This window comes from Psammomys obesus, unplaced genomic scaffold (assembly GCF_907164565.1).
Source record: "Psammomys obesus unplaced genomic scaffold, mPsaObe1.curated_primary_1811, whole genome shotgun sequence".
Lineage (NCBI taxonomy): Eukaryota > Metazoa > Chordata > Mammalia > Rodentia > Muridae > Psammomys > Psammomys obesus.
Genome location: NW_026591598.1, coordinates 20,289,404 through 20,311,445, shown reverse-complemented (window position 1 = coordinate 20,311,445; position 22,042 = coordinate 20,289,404). Strand labels below are relative to the sequence as shown.

The following is a 22,042-nucleotide window of genomic DNA, read 5'->3' as shown; positions in this document are numbered from 1 at the left end:
ACTGCTTCCTGAGGGGCTGGGATTAAGACAAGATCTCCCATTGGTCTGGACCTTTAATGGCTGACTGACCATTAAACTCTAGGAATCCTCTTCTCTACCTCCACGGTGTGGGGATTATAAAGGTACACCACTATGCCTGCCATTTTATTTTTAAACATGGTGACTTTGGAGCAGACTCAGATCCCTGCACTTGGCAAATTAAGCTCTTTACTGGCTGAGCCACCTCCCCCATTACAATTTTTATGAAAACATCAGGGAAGGGCTTCATCCTAGCTTAGGGTGGAAATTGAGTCTTACAAGACTCAATTCACAGATTTGATGGAGGGAATTTGATCTCTTTCATTCTCAGAATATTATATCCTGAAGGATCCTGGCCTTAAGCTTTCTGGGAGATTCTAGAATATGTGCAGACCAACAGTAAGAGCAATTGTGACAGCATGTCTCAGCTTCTGACATCTTGTACATTCTCAAAGCGTCTTTGCTAACACTGTCTCACCTTAAAGTTGTCAGATTTCAGGGCTGGGAGATGGCTATGTGGGAAAAGGGCTTGCTGTGCAATCATAAAGACCTGAACTTAAATTCCCAGAACCCATATGAGGAGTTGGGTGTAACACACACATGTGCAACCCCAGAACTGGGAGGCAGAGCTGGATGGATCCATGAAGCTTCCAGGACATTGAGCTGAGGTGGTGAAGTCCATGTTCAGGGGGAGACCCTGTGTTAAATAATGAACGAGTAAATAATAAATAAATAAGGTGGAAACTGAATCCGAGAAGACCTTCCAACATCAACTCTGGCCCATGTGCGTACAGGAGAGTGTACACTTTTACATACATAAGCACACACACGTAACACCCATGCACACACACAAGACACCATATTTCTTGTAAGCACTATTCTCCATTTTTCAGCTGAGGAACTGGAAATTCACAGAGATGAAGGATTTACTGGAAGTTACACAATATTCTTTGCTGACCATAGCTCTCATGTGACACCCATTCTCTGCCACACCACGGTGCTTTGGTTAATGTTTTGCATAGACTCAACTACCATCAACAGCTTAGCTCGAAACCAGTGCAAAATGGCTCATGTAATATTAGACAAGGAATTTTCAGTCAGCTTAGTATCTCAGAGGGCAATTTAATACCCCTTAACAGTAGAAGGCTCCCAGAAAGACAGAGCTGTCTGTGTGAACCTCGCTGATTGCCCTTTCTCTTGGCCCACTACAAAGGGCCACATGCTTGGGGAATTCCTAACACTATTGTGTCTCTGAAATCCATACTTTGAAAGCTGTGACTGGAGGGCTTGCACTGAGTTCTCATCTGAGAAACAGTTTCTACATGGTGTGTCATCTGAGAAACGTCAATTTGTATGTTAATTGTCCTGAGCCTGTGAAAAGATGGTATCACGAGGCAGGCATGCAGGAACCCCTTACTGGAACACGTCTACAGAGACGTAATTCCCCTTTCTTATCGCTGACTTCTCATGCCTCCAAAATGCATCCAGAACTTGCTGCCCTTGCTGGGAGACAAATCCAGGAAAATATGACAAAGCTATTTATGCCCATGCTACTGGTACCAACTGTGTTGGCCCATTTTTTAAAATTTTAATACAACCAGCAAATAATTGTAATGTAGCTTACATGACATATTTTTGTAGGTGATCAGTAATTAAAAGGCCATGTTGTGAGAAGCCTGAAGTGACCATCCTGGGTCTGGGCTATGCTGAAGGCCTTCGGAGCTCATTTGTTATAACCGTTTACCACCATGTAGATTACTGTGTGGGAAAGGTTAAAAATGCCAACAGGAAGTCAATTAGCCACTGGTAATAGCATCAGGTAGTGATGAGCCTGCTAATGTGTGTGCATGTTCTTAATTATATTTGCATAGATTGTTTTATCATAAGAACACACTAGCAGCATGAGGTCTGTTTGCTTGGGTTACCCACTGAGGTCAAGTTTGTCACGTGACTTTATATTTCCCCACGACACACAGACTTCTTTGATAATGCCACCTGCAATGTCACTGCAGAGTTTCGTCTTTGTTACTGATTCTCTTTCCTCAGTACAGAGGAAAAAGGAAGACATAGGGATGTGGATGATCAATGCAACATGATTCTTATAAATGCAATAATTCTTTCAAAAAGACACTAGGTTGGTAGTTTAGAACCATGAAATTTTTTTGAAGACATAATCTATATGATTTAGTGTCCTGGAAAAGCCATTTCGTAGCTATTTTCCTAGTTAAATTTTCTAAAACCAAGTCATAGTGTGTTTCCTTGGAAGCCATGAAAATGACCAGTTTGATATTTTCATGTTGGCTTGACAGGGATTGGCCATAATTCCCACACTAGTATTCTCAGTAATTTAAGTCATCAGTTTGTCTGATATTTAATGAGTTCCTCACTTTTGTGCTAGATACTACCAAGGTTGACAAACAGACAGAACAGGATGCCCATCGACACAGAGAGAATTTCTAGTTTAGATGGCAAACGTACAGTGATTTCTGGAGACCTTGGTTTCCTTGGTGTTAGCATGCACAGAGAGCAATCATATGTCATTTCTAGTTTTTAATTAGTTCTTCGAGGATTTCATATGATGTGTTTTGCTCATATTTAGCCCTACCCCAGTTCCTTCCAGATCCACTCTTTCTTCACCGCCTCCCTACCTTATTGTCCTGTAAAAATAAAAATCTCATCAAATTCAATTTGTGTGTGCTTGTACTGGGACAGGATCAACCCCCAAGGACCTGAACCCTTAAAGAAAGACTCTCCCTCTTCCATCACATGTCAGTTGCCATGAGCTAGGGGTGGGGCTTGATGTCCACCTCCCCTCTTCTTGCTGGACTCAGCTTGCACAGACCACATGTGTGTAGTCTCAACTGCTAAGTTCCTGGGTATCCAGACAATTCCTTCTTTTTGTAGTTATTCTCTATGTCCTACAGTCTTTTCACTCACTCTTTTGCAATGATTCCTGAGCCTTGAGAGCAGAAGGCATGAGGCAAATGTCTCCTTTAAAACTGATTGATTATCCCAGTCTCTAAATTTCTACATCTTGACCAAGTTTGGGACCTCTACAATAATCATCATATACTGCACAATGAAGCTTTTCTGATGAGGGTTGAGACATGTACTCATCATTGGCTATAAGACTAAGTCATCAGGAGTCAGTTTTATACTATGTCTATTTAGTCAAATAAACTAAGTAGGTTCTCCCTTAGGGCCTATGGACTATCTAGCCATACATTCTTGGCTCCTGTATGTAGGTTTAACCTGTACAACAGGACTTAAATCCAAGCAGAAAGCAGTTGGTTTCTCCCATGACATCTGTGCTGCTATTGCATCGTGGGCATGTCTTATCAGGCCAGGTAGCGGTTACAAGGTTCACAGCTGGATAAGATTAATGATGACTTTTTCCCCTCTGGTAGTGTGCCTAGCAACTTCCATACTATGATGCCAGCTGGTAAAGATGAAACTTCCATGTCAATACTAGCTTGATTTCTTTGTGTTCTATGACTCAAGAATGTGATATCTTTAGCAACAGATGTCTTAAGTGCCAAGTTCTGGGGTTAAATGAGCATTGGTAATTGCCTGTAATATTTGGGGCTCTATGGGACCTTGCTGATTAACCACTATGAGAAAGATAACCCATTCCTGTCACTGAGCTTTTTATTTGTTGACAGGTGATATTAGTAGAGGTATTGTTACTATATGGTAACTCCATTTAAGCTCCTTTTTATATATGTGAATGTATGAATTTTAGGAAGCTTCCATATAACTTTTAAAAAATGTCTTTAGAGTTATTTATTCCCCCCTATATTTCTACCTCAATCAGGCTCTTCCATCACTCCACCAACCCCTCCTGTTCCATTTTCTTTCTTTTTTTTTTTTATCCTTTTTAACCACTGTATTCTATCTACCATCTGTTGAAATCCTCTCCCCATGGCTCTTTACTAATTCCCTGACCTCTCTGAGTACTCCAGACGGACCACATATATATGAAGATTCACAGCTAGCATCCACAAATTTAGAGAAAACATTCAAGGTTTTAGTACCAGGTCTGACTTCTATCACTCAGAATAGTTGTTTCTAGCCCTATCCGTTACCTGTGGATTTCATACCCCCCCTTTTAACATCTGAGTAATATTCCTCTGTGTAAACATACCACATTTTTAGAATATACTCGTCAATTGATGGACACTTTACCTATGTCCATATTTCGTTTGTTTTTGAACAGCATCCACACTGGTTTCCATATTGGCCTCAGCATCTCACTCGCCCCTCAGCAGTACATAACTGTTTCCCTTTCCCCATAGCCACAGCCCCTGAAGCCTTTTATTATTATTATTTTAATCTTAGCCATTCCAATTGCGGTGAGATAAAATCTCAAAGCAGTTCTAATTTGAATTTCCCTGATGGCTAAGGATGTTGAACATTTAAAAAAAATGTTTCTTAGCTATTTGTGTTTGATCTTTTGAGAACCCTTTGTTTGGTTTCATGCCCTGTCTTTAATTTGGGCTGTAAGGTTTAATTTCTGAATTCTTTCTATATTCTAGGCAATAACTCTCTGCCAGATGTCTGTCTGGTGAAAAATTTCCCCATTCTTTCGGCTTTACTCAAGTGTTAGTGTCTTTTGCTGTACAGAAGCCTCTCAGGGTCATCGGGTTTCGTTAATTAGTTGTTGGTCTTACTGCCTGTCCATTTGAATGAGTTCTAGCATAGTCTCTGCTTTTCCCTCTGTCAGATTCAGGAAATCAGGTTTTATATTGAAGTTTTTGATCCATTTGGAATTGAGTTTTATCTAGGGAGAGAAATAAAGATTATCTTCACTCTTTTACAAGTAGCCATTCAGTTTGACTATCCCCATTCCTGGAAGATGATGTCTTTTCTCCAGGGTGTACTGTTGGCTTCTTTGTCACAAGTCGGGTGGCTGTAGCAGTGTGGGCCTGTATGTGGACCCTCAGTTCTATTTCATTCATAAATGTGTCTGTTTTTACGCCAGTGCCATGCGACTTTTGTTACTATAGCTCTGTGAATATCATAATGCAGGGGACATACCTCACCATAATAAAGGCAATATACAGCAAGGTCATAGCCGACATCTCTCTAAACAGAAAAACTCAAAGCTTTTCCACTAAAATCAGGAGCTGAGAATCCATTCAGAACCTGACTGTTCATTTGGCACGTCCATTTCTTATGTCTCTGTTCCTACAGATGGTATATGCAAATCTTTTTAAAATTGCATTTTAATTATGTGTGTAAAGTAACCTGTGTGCATGTATGTGTGTATGTGTGTACACATACATGCAGATACCTGCAATAGCCAGAGGAGGGCATTGACTCTCTGGGAGTACAGGGAGTTGAGGGGCACCTTCTGTGAGTGATTGGAACTGAAATCAGTTCTTCCGCAAGACGAGCAAGTGTTCTTTTTCACCAAGTCATCTCTCAAGCTTCTAAATTATCAGAGGGGTGACTATTCAGTTACTCCCATGCTCCTAAGCTGTAGATTGTTTTCTTTTCCCTCGATGAGTTTTTTTTTTTTTTCAGAAGATTCTGTCTGATGATAAATAAAAGTCCTTTCCTGTTCGCTCAGTGGAAATAATTCCTTACTGATAAGAGGCCTTATCTCTGCGGCTCACTGGAATCTCAGCGGTTGTGTTATGATTTGTCCTTCAAGCCCACAAGTGTTAAAATCATGTCCCTGGTGGGTGGAACCATCTTTCTTTACTCTGGCAAAAGACCAAGAAAGCATAAGCAGAATTAAATACTTCTTAAACATAAGTCTTTAAGAATGTCGTTATATAGAAGATGGTTTTTGTTGGTCTGTTGGCACAAATTCAAAACTGGGGTTTTAAGAATGGAACTCTTTGCTGTATTAGTTGTCTGTTGCTAAAAAGGAAATTACATCCCAGTGGAGAATCTTAAAACAATAACAGCTATAGCAAATCTCCATGGTAGAGCATCTTTGGGGCAGGAAAATTCTAGAGTGCTTTACTTACTTGGTCTGGTTCAGTGTCTTATGAAAAGATGTGCTTAGTAATGATACTGCTGTTAGATGGGAGCCATTGGGAAACTCAACAGGTATGGAATGATCTGTTCCCAAAATGATGTGCTCCCATGCCCGTGTGCTCCCATGATCCCATGTTCATGTGCTCCCATGGATTACCAGGTTGCCAGGTTTGTGCTGACTTTAGTTCCTCACCATGTGGACCTTTCCCCAGATCTTCAGTCCTTGGAATAGGGATGACTTCCTGCCAAGAACGTACACAGAGGTGGAGCAAGGTGGGGTTGGGGGGCGTCTGGCTCCCTTGGTAGAGTTCTCCCTGCATGTAGAGAGCCCAAGCCCTGACCCTCAGTTGTAGCACTCTTTTTAAAACTGCTTTATTTGGGGTCAACCTCCCTTCCAACCTCCCAACCCTTACATGGCAGAGAGAAGGTTAGTGGGGAGAGAGGGCCCAGGCCCCTTTACTTCTCCTGGCTGTTTAGCATCGAGGGGTTCTTTGAGCACTCTATACCAATCTCTATCAACGGTGATGCAGCCAGCAGTCTCCTCCACACTGCTGGGCCCTGAAGTGTTTCTCTGTCTGCTCCAAACTGACACACTGTCTCTGGTCTCTGGTCTTTCCAAACTGCTACATACCACATGCCAACAACAACTGCCACACCACCACTTCTCTTCCTTGGCTCTCATATTTATACTCTCAGAGTGCTAGAACACGCCCTTCTCTGTGACAATCACAGCTGGCAGAGATCACATCCTGCATGTGACAACTGACAGGTGTGGACAAACTATAAACCAACTAAAATTCCACACATGGGATTAAAACAAAAACACATTTATATAACGTAACCGAGTTTACAAAGAAACCAAAACTTTCATTACACCCAGCACCACATAAGCCATGTGGTAGCACATCCCTGCAATCCCAGAACCGGAGGAGGAGGACCCAGGGAGACCAGGAACTCAAAGTCATCCTTAGTTTCAAAGCAAGTTTGAGGTTAGAGGGAGCTATAGAGAAAGAGACTCAGAGAAAGCAGTAGTTGGAGGGAAGGAGGGGAGAGGAGCAGGGAGAGAGAGACCAGCTCTAAAAGCCTGTGAGACTCTGGCACCTTTAAACAGACTATTCCTATTTGGGGTGGGAAAACCTATAGAGGTATGTTAATACCAGGAGGTAGTTCGGGGTGAACTCTGTTTTGGAGTCTGACTATCATGGTCTACCTTCTGCCCCCAGCACTTGGAATGCAAACAATATTCCCTCACTCCCAAGACATTCATGCCCATCCATCCAATGTCATTCCTTTATCTCGTTAGCATCATCGACAGTCTTGAAGCTTGTATGAAGTCAGATCCAAGTATATGCGTATACAGACACATGGGTACACACACACACACACACACACACACACACACACACACACACACACTCGAAATCTCCTTGGGTACTGACTTGTGAAGTACTAATGCTCTGAATGTAAACATTTGGGAACTGATGAGACACATCATCCACTCCTGTGACATAGCAGTTGGTAGACCAGGGAAATTCCAAATCACCTCTAGCACAAGCCAATGGTTCTTCAACTGGGACTTGAGGAGTGAGGAAAACTAAAAATTGGATCTTCCTGTGAGCTTTGGCTATGCCTTTAAGACCCTTCGCACTTAACTGTCTCTTGTGTTTGCAGTCACCCAGGTTTCTCGGTCTTCCCTTGGCTGGGAGAGTTACAGGAACACATAGACATCTTTTCCTCATGTTTTTTCTATTCCAATCTCTACTTTTAAAGAATGGTTTCCTAAGTGGGGGAAGAGGAAAGGGACCTGGGGGTGACAGAAGCTTCACAAGAAGACCAACAGGGACAACTAACCAGGGTGAAGAGGGGCCTGGTGTGATTGAAGCACCAAGGACCTGATGGACCAAAGACTTTGCATGGACTGGACCTAGACCCTACAAAGATGTAGCTGATGAGCAGCCCATACCTCATGTGGGTTCCCTAGTGAGGGGAGCTGGGTCTGTCTCTGACATGGACTCTCTTGCCGCTTTTCAATTACTCCCCCCTGGAAGCAATTGAATTTCAATTATAGTCCACCTGGAGGGACTGCCTGCCAGACCACAGGGGAAGAAGGACATGCTCAGTCCTGATATGACTTGATGAGCTGGGGTGGATGGGAAGAAGGGGAGCTTTCTGTCTTGAGGAATAGAGGACAGGAATAGAGAAGAGGGAAGTAGGGTGGGACTGGGAGGTGAGGAGGGATAGGGCTATGACCAGGATTAAAGCGAACAAACAAACGAACAAATAAATTAAAAAATGATTTCCTTTTAGTCTGTCTGTATCCTCTTGTACTCTTGTATTAATATCAAGAACAAATCAGGGAACATCTTCAACCATTCAGTTGTAAACTTCTCCACATTGACCAGGGGAATGTTAGATAGGTTTTCTACTTTCCACAGACAGCGATGCTTGGAACCCTGCCATGACATAGCAAATATCCCCCTTTCCCCCTTCCTTCTATACCATCCTCCAGTTTCCACATGTGACCTCTGGGGGGCCAACAGGTTGGCCAGGCACTCTGGGGCATTCTTCCCCACTGGTCTCTGACACCTAGATCTTTTGTCTGTGTTATGCATGTTTCAAAGACCACCTATTTTGTAAAAGCATTTTTCCCCCTACGGCAATACTCTACCTCTCAGTGTGAAACAAAACAAAACAAAACAACAAAACAAAACAACCTTAGTTATCTAATAAATTTGTCTCATAAGCGACTCTAAATCCCAGTGACTTAAACAACAACGTGCATCACCATCCCACCACTTTGGTGAATTTTGGGATAATCTCGTGGGCTTAGGGTTCTCAGGGAATGCAGCCAGACGGTCTGCACAATAGCCCTTGTCCATGGGATTAACTTGCCCGGAATTGCTTCCAAAATGGCACCTTCACAAGGCCACTAAGTTTATGCCCTGTGTTTGATGTGCCATGACCTGCCTGAGTGTCCCCTGGCACAGCAACCTGTGCTTCTTGGGGGGAGTGATTCAAGGGGAAGCACAATGCTTCTTCCTGATCTAGCCCCAGGAGTGACACTCTGTTATACCCAAAATTCCCCGTTGGTGGCACAGGTCAGTATTGTTCAGAGTGTGAGAGAACTGACCAAAGCCACAATTCAAGGGCAGCAAGCATCCTCAGAGGTCATCTTCCGGCATGGCCACCACATGCACTGTTCTGTGTCAGTCAGGTGCCAATAGAAAGTCCCCGAACCTTTTTGGGGGAGGGGTATCCATTAACAGCTGCTTCTTATTTAAAAAATATAACATAATACAAACTACATGTCATATGTAAAGACACGTATTTGGTTTCTTTGAGACAGAGTCTCACTATGTTACTAGAGCTGGCCTTGAATTCATGATCCTCCTGCCTCAACCTCCTGGGTATCTGGTTTAAAGCCTGACTAGCAGCCACTTCTTAAAATCCATTAGGGTGACATGAACACTGTACCCAGAGTGTAATCACTGCCAACTCTTGTTTGTTTGTTCTCGGGCTCCAGATTTCTAATTAACATGTTTACACAGAAATTAAGAATTAGTCTACACTCCTAAGTTGCTTTCGGCCAGAGTGTTTTATTACCAAGCAACAGACAGGAAACTAGAACGGAAGGTTATTTTCCCAGTTTTCATGTGCTTGTTGATATGTGTATGTGTGCATGCATGTTTGCATGTGTGTTAGGATGCATGTGTGAGCATCCAGTGTGTGCATGTGGAGGCCCAAGGTTAATGTTGGGGATCATTTTAGACCACCACTCCAACTTACATGTTGAGCCAAGGTGTCTCGGTGAAGCCCACAGCTCCCCGATGGGGCTCATCCCTCTAGCTAGCCTACTCTGGGGACATCTTGTCTTTTGCTTCTCAGGCTGGAATTCCGTTCCCACTCAGCACATACACAGAGTCTGGGGATCTGAACATCAGTCCTCACGCTTGCAAGGCAAGTGCTTTAACCACTGAGCCACCTTTCTGGACCTGACATTGAAACTATTTAGATAAGACTTCGGACTTTGGAAACATGGTGGGGGTGGGGTTGAGATGGAATGACTGCAGTCTACATGTGAAATAGACATGAGTGTGTGTGTGTGGGGGGGCGGTCCAGGGATGGAATACGCTTGATTTAATGTCTGTATTTTCTCTCAAATACGTAAAAGCCCTAAGCCTCGGAGGAAAACCTCAGAGGGGGTAGGGCTTTCGGATGTAATGAGTTATGCTGAGTCACTGCTTTCTTTAAGAAGTGACAACTGTCCAGCTCGTCTCCTTTGTGTGGTTGTGATGTAGAGATTCAGGATGGCCGCAGCAGGCCTCGGTCATTGTCTGCTCTAGAGGAAGCATGGTGGTCACAATAAACAATGGTAGCCCCACCAGAACCTGGGAAGAGCTGGAGGCATCGCTCCTTCCCGGCATGCGGCAGCACGCTCCTTCTCATATCCACGCTACAGGCGAGGGGCTGAAGCCCAACACTCTACTCCAGGGCTTGCTAGCCAGTCAGCAGTGAAGCCCACTGACTCCTTTTCATGTGTGTTCATATCTGTGCCTACAGAGGTTGACCTCAGGTGTCTTCCTCAACCACTGGTTGGCCGGCAAGCCGCAGAGAGCCTCTTATCTCCACCATCTGAGCACAAGCATCACCATACCCAACTTTCCCCCATAGCTTCTGGACATTCAAGCTTGGTGCACGCACATGGCACACACTTTACTGAGCCATCTCTCCAGCCCCAAGCCTGGTCTCTAATCTCCCTGGCACCACATGTACTTTTGGCTGTGCCACTTAAGGCAGCGTCTTTTAAACAAAAAGAAATACACCTGAGATGAAAAGCCGCCAGCACTGGCTGCCTTGCCCCATCCATAAATCTATTATCCACAAATAGAACTTGCTTGAGATTCAAAGTGGTTTCCTGCTGGCCTTTGAAATACATCGAAAGTTGCAATAAAACAAAATGATCTTAAAATATTAACAGACCAGAAGTAATTAAATGGCAAGGGTAGTCATTAAAATTGAGAACGAGGCTTCCGTTGGTAAACCCTTTCAGTTAGCCAAGAGCAACAAGGTCTAGGGCTGGGGAAAGAAAGGCTTGTAGGTTCACTACCTCCTTCTTTACTGAGGTTATAGCTCTTTTTTTTTTCCCTGGAGGGCAGTGGGTTTGAAAACTGCCCCTTCTGGAGGAGAAGAACCCCCCAACAGGCGCCTTTTCCCTAAAATGACGATGGCACTCTGTTCCACTTTGGTGCGCTTGTCCATACCCCACCCTGCAATCAGTGAAAGCAGTTAGCACAGGCCCTCTGCAGACTTGAGAGCTCAGTGAGCTGGGGAGATAGTGTTGCCAATAAGTGGCTTTCAGCACACGCATGGCCATCTGTTTCACGTGGCCTGACACCCATGTGAAACACTGAGTGTGGGGTCAGGCACTCACACTCCCAGGGCTGGGGGAATCGAGGCAGGGGGATCACTGCTCAGATAGACCAGCCAAATCAATTCACTCCAGGTTCAGGTAGCCCTTATCTCAAACATTAAAGTGGAGAGTGGCACAGGAAGACGCCTTATCCTCAGCTCCTGGCCCCCACATGTAAGCACACGTGCATTCTCATGAACATGTATACATGCAAGTACCCCACACCAAGATGTCAGATGAGTGAAGTTGGTTCGTACGATCCTGAATCTCTACAAAGAGCCTGGACCTCAGTGCTCCGGAGAAACCTGGTGGGGATGAGTGATAAGCTACTGCTTGGCTGATCTCTGACCTCAGGCAGGACTCTTATCTCTGGGACTGTTCAGTCAGAGGAAAGCAATTTGTGGGGCAGGAAGCATGTCTCTAAAGTCATGACGTTAGAATCCATGCCAGGAGATCAGTATTTGTGGGGCCAGATGCTACTCTGCTGAAGCCTGTGCTCCAGGGTCCATGAATTCCTCTTTAAAATCAAGGAGGAGGGGCTCAGGATGGAGGCGGTTCATCTCCAAGTCATTTTAATGTGGAGATATGATCTCTGGGGGAAACAAAAGGAGGACGGAGAATTTGGGAGGATTCTTTTCATGGTCTTGGTCTTTTAATGAGAGAGGCTTGTGCACCTGTTTCCACATTAAATTCTTATAAAAAGGACCATTATTTTCCCCTTTTACAATGTCTGTCTTGATGACATGCACAATTGTTAGTTCATCAGAGGAGAGACAGATCAGGACTCGTGTCTCCTGTCCATAATTGGTTTTTAGGTATTTTTGACAGTTCAGGAATATTTATCGTGGCCTAAAACTTTTCTTTGCAACGGCTAATCTTGGTTGCCAACTTGACATGTCATGTCAAAGAGGGACCCTCACTGAGGAATTGTCTCCATGAGATTAGCATATGGGCATGTCTGTGGAGGCACTTTCTCGATTGCTGATTGGTGTGGCAGGGCCCAGCTCACTGTGGGCTGCGCTGTCCCTAGGTTGTATAAGCAAGCAGGCTGAGCAAGCCAGTGAGCATTGGTCCTCCAAGGCCTCTGCTTCAGTTCATGCCTTGAGTTCCTACCCTGACTTCCATTGCTGATGGACTTAGTCAAGTTCTGTGGGACCTTGGGCTGTCCCTGTTTCTCAGTGGACCCATGTCCTCCGGCCACGCTGTGCTCATGTCAGATATGGGCAGCAGGCTCGCCCTTTGCACCTGAGAGCCAGGTTTCTAGTTCTTTCTGCTCCCGTGTAGTGTCTGCTCCAGCCCTAACCTCACTCTTACTGTTCAGCTTCTGAATCACAAGGATCTATTTAAAATGCAATCCTACTCCCAGGCCTGCCATAGATCCCTGGCAGGGAGCCTCCTGCCCCAGTTCACCAGCATCTCTGGGAGGTTCCAAATCCCATATGCATGTGGATTTGGCCCTCTGTCCTGCATGCCCAATTACTAATAGCCTATTTCCATGGGTGTTTGAAGTTTTGCAATATCCCCACCCCCACCCTGCACAATGAAAAGACAGTCATGTGATGTCCTCGGTAGATTCTTTCTGAAAAGAAACAAACTGCTTGCTATCACTAGTATGCTCTTCTTGGGATGGTCCCTCCCACCTGCTTCTTGCTCTACGTAAGAACCATCCATGCCAGCTGTTTCAAATCTTTGTCCCTGATGGTGGAGTCCCCGTGGCACGTTCTTTGGTCGGGACCCAGCACTAGCATAGTACCACATGGAGTAATACTCTGTTAGGACCTGGAGGCTTTTCTAGAAGGTGCACCCCTAGGAGCAAAGAACAGAAAGCAAATAGAAGAAGTGAATTAGAGTGTTGGCATCTTCCTCCATGATTTTAACACGAGACAACATGGCTGAGGGTGTCAGAGCTGCGGCACTGGCTGCCTGTGCCTGGGGTAACTTATTTCTTGGCTCCATCTCCTCCTCTGTGATGGGCAAGCCATTGGCCACCATTGTCAGGCTTGTAAAGACTGTCCCATTATGGAGCTGGGTCCTACAGGAACTAGCATGTAGTAAGGAATTTGAGCCGTGGACTGTCACTGGAAGCAAGAGTATGGTTATCCCACAGCATTTGGTAAATCAATTTGTGTTCCATTTGTATTGCAATAGATACCAAAGCCGGAAGTATTTCCATGCTATTAAGTTCTGCTTATGTAGGTACAGCCAACATGCTTATTGACGATACCTACAAGTAGTTGGCGTGATGGCACACACTTGTGATCCCAGCACTTGGGAGGCTGAGGCAGGAGGATGTTGACTTGTTGGCCAGCCTGGGCCACACAGATTTTGTCTCAAAAGTAAAACAACAGTAACAAACTATTATTAAAAGCAAAATTTCTGCTTTTACTTATTTGTGTTTAATTATACTTTTTAAGCTTTATATCATTGGGAATAAAGTCACCTTTTAAAGTACTTTAATTGGATACTTTCTCTCTCCTTTGGAGCAACACCGACTGCCCTGGATTCTTCTACACTGGCTCTGGGGGTCAGACTGGTATCCTGTGGTTGCCAGGCAGGCACTTTGCCAAACACGCTATCTTCTCTTTGTGGAAGCAGTAGCCTTTTAGTCCAGCAGGGAGAGTCAGGGGACAGCAGAGACCTCCACAGCTGTGACTGACTGACTTGTGGCTGTGGCCGAGTTGCACAAACCATCAAACCTCAGTTCCTTCAACAAGAGGGATCCAGTGTAGTGAGGGTGAGATGTATCAATGGGCAAGGGGCTCAGCACAATGCTTGGCATCCGGTAGGTGCTTAACATATGGCAATTGCCACTGGTGGCGGTAGAAATGATAACTTCACTGAACAAGGCATGGGAACCCGCACTAGAGCACATGGAATAGTTCAGGAACATTCTGGAAGCCTGGAGAAAGGCACGGGAGATGGATCAGTAGCGAGAATAAGTCTGCCATGACACCGCTATATTGCTCCCACTCTTAGCATTCGGGAAAGCAATATGTGTTCAGTAGAAACCTGATTTGGGGTTTTTGATCTTCTCCTGGGTCCTACTATCTGGCTACCAGTAAGTGTGTGGCCAAGTCAACATACTGCATGGATGAATATTTATTATTCATTAGTTAGGAGGGGTAGATGTATTTGACGCGTTTTCCATGTATGGTGGGCCTGTTAGGCTGTGAGCCCATCATAAGTTGGGGAACATCTACGTGAAGTTGGGTTCTCTGGGCACAGAAGCCAACCCAGCTTAAGATCAGTGAGTGAGTGGGGGTTCGGTGTGATGGGAAGGTAGTTCAGCTGATAAAGTGCTTGCTTTGTGGACACAAGGATGGGAATTCGGTTCTGAGAGCCTATATCCAAAACCAGGCGTGGTGCCATGTGCTTGTAATCCTGGAACCAGAAAGACAGAGATGGGAACATTGGTGGAGCTCATTGCCCAGGCAACCCAGTCTAATCAGCAGGCCTCTGGCCAGTGCAAGAACCCCCCCCCCCCCCCCACCCCAAAAAAAAAAAAAACAACCAAGGCGATTGACATTGGAGGTTGACTGCTGACCTTCTCAGGTATATGTTCATACATGCCTCTAGAGAGTCCATCAGAAAAGGTCAAGCAAGAGGCAGCTTGGTCCTACGATGCCTGAAGCCAAGGATAGGGAAGAGGGGGTCTTCTCTGAGTCCGTATTCTCCCCACTTCTTCTTTCTGACCCTACATTTGTGGCTTTCTCTCTCTGGTTCACCTCTCCCTACCCAGACCACACACAAGAATGGCATGAGTACTCAGGGTTCCCTGGGCTTGCTGTGTTCTCTTGATGTCCCAGGCCCTACGCTGGACCACTGGATGGTCTGGGAGAAGTGGAGTGGTTGGGAGAAAAGCCATCCTCAGAGAGTAGATGTCAGAATACCAAGGTGAGGTTAGAGCTCAGGGTGTCTGGCTCCAAGGTTCAGGCTAATAGGCCTCCCTAAAAGGTGCAGTCTTCCACACATGGTGAAAGCCTGGATCTCCTGTAAGCTCCTTTCTGACCTTAGCGTGGCTTCCCAAGACTGAGGCCATCTTTAACCTCCTCTGTGCAGCTCTGAGCTGCAGGTCAGCATGCCCCCTGCTCTTGCCACACCATCCACCCTGTTTTCTGAGAATCTCTCACTAACCTGGAACTTCTAAGCAGGATAGCGAGCCCCAGGGATCTGCCCAGCTCGGCCTCCCCAGTGCTGTGATGATAAGTGCATACAGAAAAAACCTGTGGGTTCTGAGGTTTGAACTCACATCCTCATGCTTATAATTCGAGAGCTTTACTGACAGCTGTCTCCAAGGCCAGCTCCTTGATTCCTTCATTCTAGGGGCTTGTCTCATTATCTATTCAAAATTAAAATTTTACTTTAGTATTTTATATTTATTTAGTGTGTGTACCTCTCTCTCTCTCTCTCTCTCTCTCTCTCTCTCTGTGTGTGTGTGTTCATGTCATGAGGCATAGCAGCTTGCCAGAGTCAATTCTCTCCTTCCACCACGTGGGTGTTCTGGGTAAATACAGGTCCTTGCCCCATCTTACCATAAGAAAATCTGGATGATAAATTATGCAGTGTACTCCTTTTCTGGTCTTGATCTTGCAATCCTCCTGCCCTACAACCTTTTTTTTTTAAACCACAGTACAGTGCACATAGACAAATTTCCTCTTTTAACCATTTGAAGTGCACAGCCCACCACTGTTTAGTTCGATCGCTGTGCGTCCATCACCACAGCGCTCCTCTGAATATTTTTATCATCCCCCAAAGGAAACCCTTTACTTAATAAGTGCTAAGAAATAAAAACTACTAAGTGGTTGTTCCCATTTCTCTCTGTTGGTTCCACTCTTTGACCATTCTGGACAATTCCTATACATGTTTTTTTTGGGGGGGGGGAGGGGCACATTGGCTTCTTTCACTTAGCTTAATGTTTCCAGGTTCATCTGTGTAGTGGTATATATCAGTAGTTTATTCCTTTTGTATGGCTGCATAATGCTCCTCTGAATAGATATACCAGATTGTGTTTACCCACCCACAACTTCATGGGCAATGATGCATAGCTTCAAGCTTTGGCTTCGTTAACTAGTGCTCTGAGAATTCACAGGCAAGTGTTTGTTCAAAAATCTTCCCTCCACCCCCATTCCTTCAATTATATACTCAAGAGCACACTGCCCGTTCATATGGAAATCCTATATTTAGTTGTTGATCTGCTGCCAGACCTTTTCCCACAGCAGCGTCTGAGGGTTCTGACCTCTCTGCGTTGCTGTCTCTAGCAGAATGAGTTTTACCATAACAATGTAAAGGGGGAAAAAGTCTGAATTATTTAGGCTTCATTTATTTAATGGGATTCTATTAAAACAAGAACTGGAAACGGGCTGACATTTTAATACAAAATACAGCATAGCTTTTGAGATCTGTGAAAAGCAAAGGTTGTTTAACACGTGGGGATAAATTTGGCCATTAGTTCGTATCTATGGACCATATAAATAACAAGATCATAAAATCCATGATGCTGTTAGTGTCTCTGCCCCATGATATGATTCACTAGGCATATTTTTCTATAAAAATAGTACAATAGCCCGTCTCAATGGCATCTGGATTCATCTGTAGAAAATGAGCATTTGGGGTCAGATCATTATTACATCAGATTCTGTGCTCCATCTGACCCATAAAAGCAGAAGTGGGGTGCTTCTGAACACATTAAGACATTTTTATGCATGTCTTTTATTTTTTAAAAATGATACAGAATGTTGAATCTTGACACCCCCCCCTCCACACACACACACACTTCTGTTGAGCCATGAATGTGCCATCCGTATCAGAAGCCCAAACAAGTGCTCATTAATGCTTAGGAAAATTCAGACAACACTTCAGATAAACAAGCTGCTGAAGAAGAATGTTTCTGCAGATTTGTGGACAAAAAAAAAAAAAAAAAAAAAGGACAGATTGAATGTCATTTCACATTCAATACAATCAACCAAGTAAACTGGGTTTTATGACCTCGTTTCCTAACCTCAGGCAGGGAGGAATAGTGTCTGTGGATCTCTAGTCTCTAGTCCATCATGCACTTTAAGAACAGATTTATTTAGTTGAGGGTTTTATAGGGCATATGGAAAACAATGTGAACAGCTTCCCAATTCTATGATGACAAGGGAGGGGTGGAGAAGGAGTAGAATGCCATGACCTTTCTCTTTTATGAACTTGTTTATTTGTTCTTATAGGCAGTAGTTAACATATCCAGAGACATAGTGTGGTGGTTTAAAGGAGCATGGCCTCCGTAGACGCAAAATCTTTGAATGCTTGGTCCCCAGTTGGTGGAACTGTTGGGAAGGATTAGGAGGCGTGGTCTTGTTGGAGGAGCTGTGTCACTGCGGGTGGGTTTTGGGGTCTCAAAAGCACATGTCATTCCTAGTGAGTCTTACGTCTCCCTCATGCTGGGGGATCAAGATGTGGACCCTGCTGATACTCCAGCTCCATGCCTGTCTTTCTGCTGCCAAGCTTTCTGCCATGATGGTCATGGAACCTAACTCCCTGGAACTGTGATTTCCAAATTAAATACTTTCTTTTATACATTGTCTTGGTAATAGTGCTTTGTCACGGCAATAGAAAAGTCACTAGGACAAATGGTGATAAGCTGACCCCCATGGAGGGATAGTGTCTGGATGTTTCATGAGCTGTTATAGCTATATTTGCAGTTACCTATTGTTACAAAATAATAAACCCCAAAACTGAGTTATATAAATCAGCATGTAGTTATACTTTCCTTTTTGTGAGCAATGGATTGGCATATGGGACAGAGGTACAGCTCATTTCTGCTCTGCAGAGACTGGGCTGTATCTGGAATGACATAGGTGGATGAAATCTTCCAGATGGAATGTAGCTGCATTCTTTGTTTCTTCTCTGTGCTCTCTTCTGTCATCAGAAAGTTTTATGTGTTGAGTTTTTAAATTTATTTTTGTTTATCTATGTGTATGTATATCTCTGTGTGTGACATGTGTGTGCCTACTTGTAGAGGCCTGCAGAGGGCATCAGATCCCCTGGTGCTGGAGTTACAGACAATTTTGAGCAACTAGCCATGGGTGCTGAGAACTAAATTTGGGTCCTCCGCAACATCAGAAAATTCTGTTAACCAAGGAGCTAGCCCTCAAGCCCTGCCAGGTAGCTTTCCACCTGCGCATCTGGCACCTGAGATGGATGAATGGGTGGGTGGGTGCATGGGTCGATGGGCAGATCAGTGGATGAATGGGTTGGTAACATGGGTGTGTGGGTAGGTGGGTGGTTGATGGGTGGATGATGGGTGGATGGGTGGGCAGATGGACTACCTTTGGGGGCTGGAGAATTGGCTCGGTGCATGGGTTTGCCAGGCAAGCATGTGCCTGAGTTCTGATCCCCAACACCCATGTACAAATCCAGGCATGGTGACATGTGCCTGTAATGGTAGCACAGACAGGGAGATAGGGAGCCTGATGGCCTGCTGGTCTTGATGCAGTGATGAGTTCCATGTTCAGTGAGAGACCCTGTTCTCAAGAGAAAAAAGATGGACAAAATTAGGACAATATCTAATATCAGCCTCTGGCCTACACACTTGCTCACATAAACACACACACACTCATGCTTGCTCACACTCACACATGCATACACACACACTCACATAAACGCATACACATATCCACACACACTCACACATAACTCTGTTTGTACTAAGTCCCTAGGGGAGAAAGAGGAATCCGGAATAATAAAGTTAAAACTTAAACTCTCTAACATGTCAGATGGTAAGTGGTGTGGGAATGACAGAGAAATAACGGTCCTTCCACAGCACTGATTGGAAACTGTGGCCACCGCCCCTTCATAAACTTTAATTATGAGGCCATCTGCTTAGAGAGAGAGAGAGAAAAAAAAAGAGAGAGCCATCGGCATTATCATAAGTGTAAATCTAGCCTAGAGCCACACCCAAGTGCCCGTGATCTCTGGCTTATGAATACTGACCGCAGGGCTACCTCTGTGGTGGACAGCTAACTCCACCCCGTTGTGCCTCCCCAGGACAGGGAGGTGCCCCACGAGGTGGGCTCCACAGCTGGTGTGTTTTGCTAGTGAGTGTGTCCTCAAGAACTCTGTAGGCTTCGGGGGAGCTAGTTGGGTGGTGGTTGGATGAGGTACAACCCAGCTAGCTGTTGAACTGTTTGTTGAAGGAGTCCAGGCTCTCGGCACCTGACCTTGTAGGTGTACACCTTGATTTCTCCTTGAAAACGGTGCATCAGTTTCTCACTGAAAGTTAGAACTCCAGGCTATAGCCCATCATTGTGGGGAAACTTCAAGGCAGGAACTTCAAACGCCTAGTCACGTCATACCCATGGTCAGGAACAGAGATAAATGAATGCACGTGTGCTCCTTTGCTTGCTTGTACTCTCATACAGTTCAGGACTTCCTGCCTAGGGAATGGTTTCACCCACAGTGAGATGAGTCTTCTCACACCAGTTAACCCAAGACAATCCCTCATAGCCCAACCCAACGCAGACGATCCTTCACTGACACCCTCTTCCCAGATGATTCTAGGTTATGGCAAGTTGACAATTCAAGCTGGCAATCACACCAAACTAGAAATAAAACCAAAGCTGGTTTGGGTGGTGTGTACTTATAATCCCAGCCCTCAGTGGTGGGAGACATTTCCTGGGATGTACACACACACACACACACACACACACACACACACACACACACAGAAGTACCATTTTTACAAATTTCCTCCTTTGTCTTTTCACAGCTGTGCAGTCCCTGCATACCCTAAATGACCAGATTTCTCATTTCATTGTCACCAAGTCGAAGGCACTGGAGGAAGAGGATGACCCCTTTCTACCCACAGAGAAAGAGACACTGAAGAACTCTATGATACTGATGAGACACCTCTTAATGGATGCCCAGGTACAAAGACCAGTGGTGGGTGGTCCAGGGATGTCCAAAATGTTGTCGTTGTGACCCGACAGTGTCATCTAAAAAGTTCACACTCAAGAATTGCACAGCTGAGTTACCGAAAACAATGAAAATATCACAAAAAAAGTCCTGTCCTGTTTTACACAAGCTAATGATTTTCTGTTGGGTCTCAGTCATTGGCTCCTCTTGGACCCAAGTTGGGCGTGACTTTAATGGATTTGGGATTGCCTTTGGGCTTTGTTTGGGGTCTAAGCTCTCCAAGGATGTTCAGCTATCGAAACAATCATGGCCACTTTTGCCATAAACAACCACAGTGAGGACTGGGCTTTTCTGTGTTTTTTTTTTTAAGCCAGAGTAATGGAGTGTAAAAGAAGTATGCATTGTCTTTGAGAAGGGAGCGCACCTCCCACTAGTCTTGGGAAGGAGAAAGAATGCATTTACATACAAACTTGGCAGGCATCAAAACTGGCAAAGGTGTCATCGTGGAGCAAAGCCTGATCCAAAACTACATTTCTCAGTAGCTGATAAATATTTAGGGGTGTCTGATGTACCCCTTAGTAAATGAATCAACATTTTAAAACACTAGCAATGAATATGCTGCGGCAGGATTTGCCTATTGCATGCTATTGTTGAGATGTTGTTTCTCAAGGTTTCTTCTCCTCATATGCTGTTTTATTGAAATGTTGGAAAGTAATCTTTCCCTCGCCTTCTGGCTTTGTTAGTGGCTCTCTCCAGATATGTTGATGGGCAAACACCAGGTGTCTTAAGAGCTGGATGGTATTTTTCTTTGGTGAGAGCAAACTGCTCTAGAATTTATTGTTATTTCTGCCTCTTGGGGATCTGGACGTAGCTTTTAGGAAATTGTCTCTGGTTTGGGGGGTTCTGGTCTGAAGTATCCCCAAAGCTTTTTTTTTTTCTTCCAAAAGCCTGCTTTCTGTTGAACAAGTGACGTCAGGACGGTCTGCTGTTTTCTGCTTTCTGCTCTGGGGGGAGAGTTTTGAACCATGGTCTCTGCTTTTGTTTCCACCAGGATGATGCATTGTGTTTTATTTTCTTTGATCAATCTGGAAATCTGGATTTCATCTCACCAGGACTGTGGCTGGCGGGGCCTGTCTACATTCCTCACCTGTCAATGTTTGAAGCTGCCCCTGGGATCCTAGCCCCTCCGAGGTGCCCCAAATTATGCAAAGCCTTTCATTTTGACTCTTATTCTTCCAGGCCCTCTTTTTAGTAAGCAGCCATTCAGCTTCCCCTTCCTTCCTAAGCCTGTCTGGGGGGGTGGGAGGGAAAGCTTCTAAAGCTACAACAGCCAATTTTAAGACTTGGAAAAAAAGGGAAATTTGGAGCAATTTACTGAATAAAGAAAGCAAATTGTTCCTGAAAGCGTAGCTTTGCTCAATGCCTGGACCCAATCCGATAGCTGACATTGCAGCCCAGGGAACTGTCTAAATGAATCCCCAAGGAGAGTGTGTACGCTCTAGTTTGCAAAATCTCAGAGAATAAAAGCCTCTTCATTTCTTCTTCTCATCTGAATTTACTAATGCAGAGCGCTGAACTTTTAAAGACCTTTAGCATTGGAGGGAAAACAGGCCCCGTAATTGGGGGCCATGGAGGAATGAGTCCACAGCACGGTGAAGTAACTAGAGTTCAGAGCAGCTCAGTACACATTATTATTATTATTATTATTATTATTATTATTATTATTATTATTAT

At 44.6% G+C, this 22,042-nt stretch overlaps 1 protein-coding gene across 1 annotated transcript in view; it reads left to right on the top strand.

The window, feature by feature from the left end:
* Kazn (kazrin, periplakin interacting protein) overlaps window positions 1-22,042 on the top strand; it is a 912,709-nt gene that overhangs the window by 196,987 nt on the left and 693,680 nt on the right. Inside the window, exon 2 of the mRNA XM_055611282.1 lies at window positions 20,163-20,320. Coding sequence (XP_055467257.1) covers window positions 20,163-20,320 — 158 coding nt within the window. The remainder of the gene's footprint in view (window positions 1-20,162; window positions 20,321-22,042) is intronic.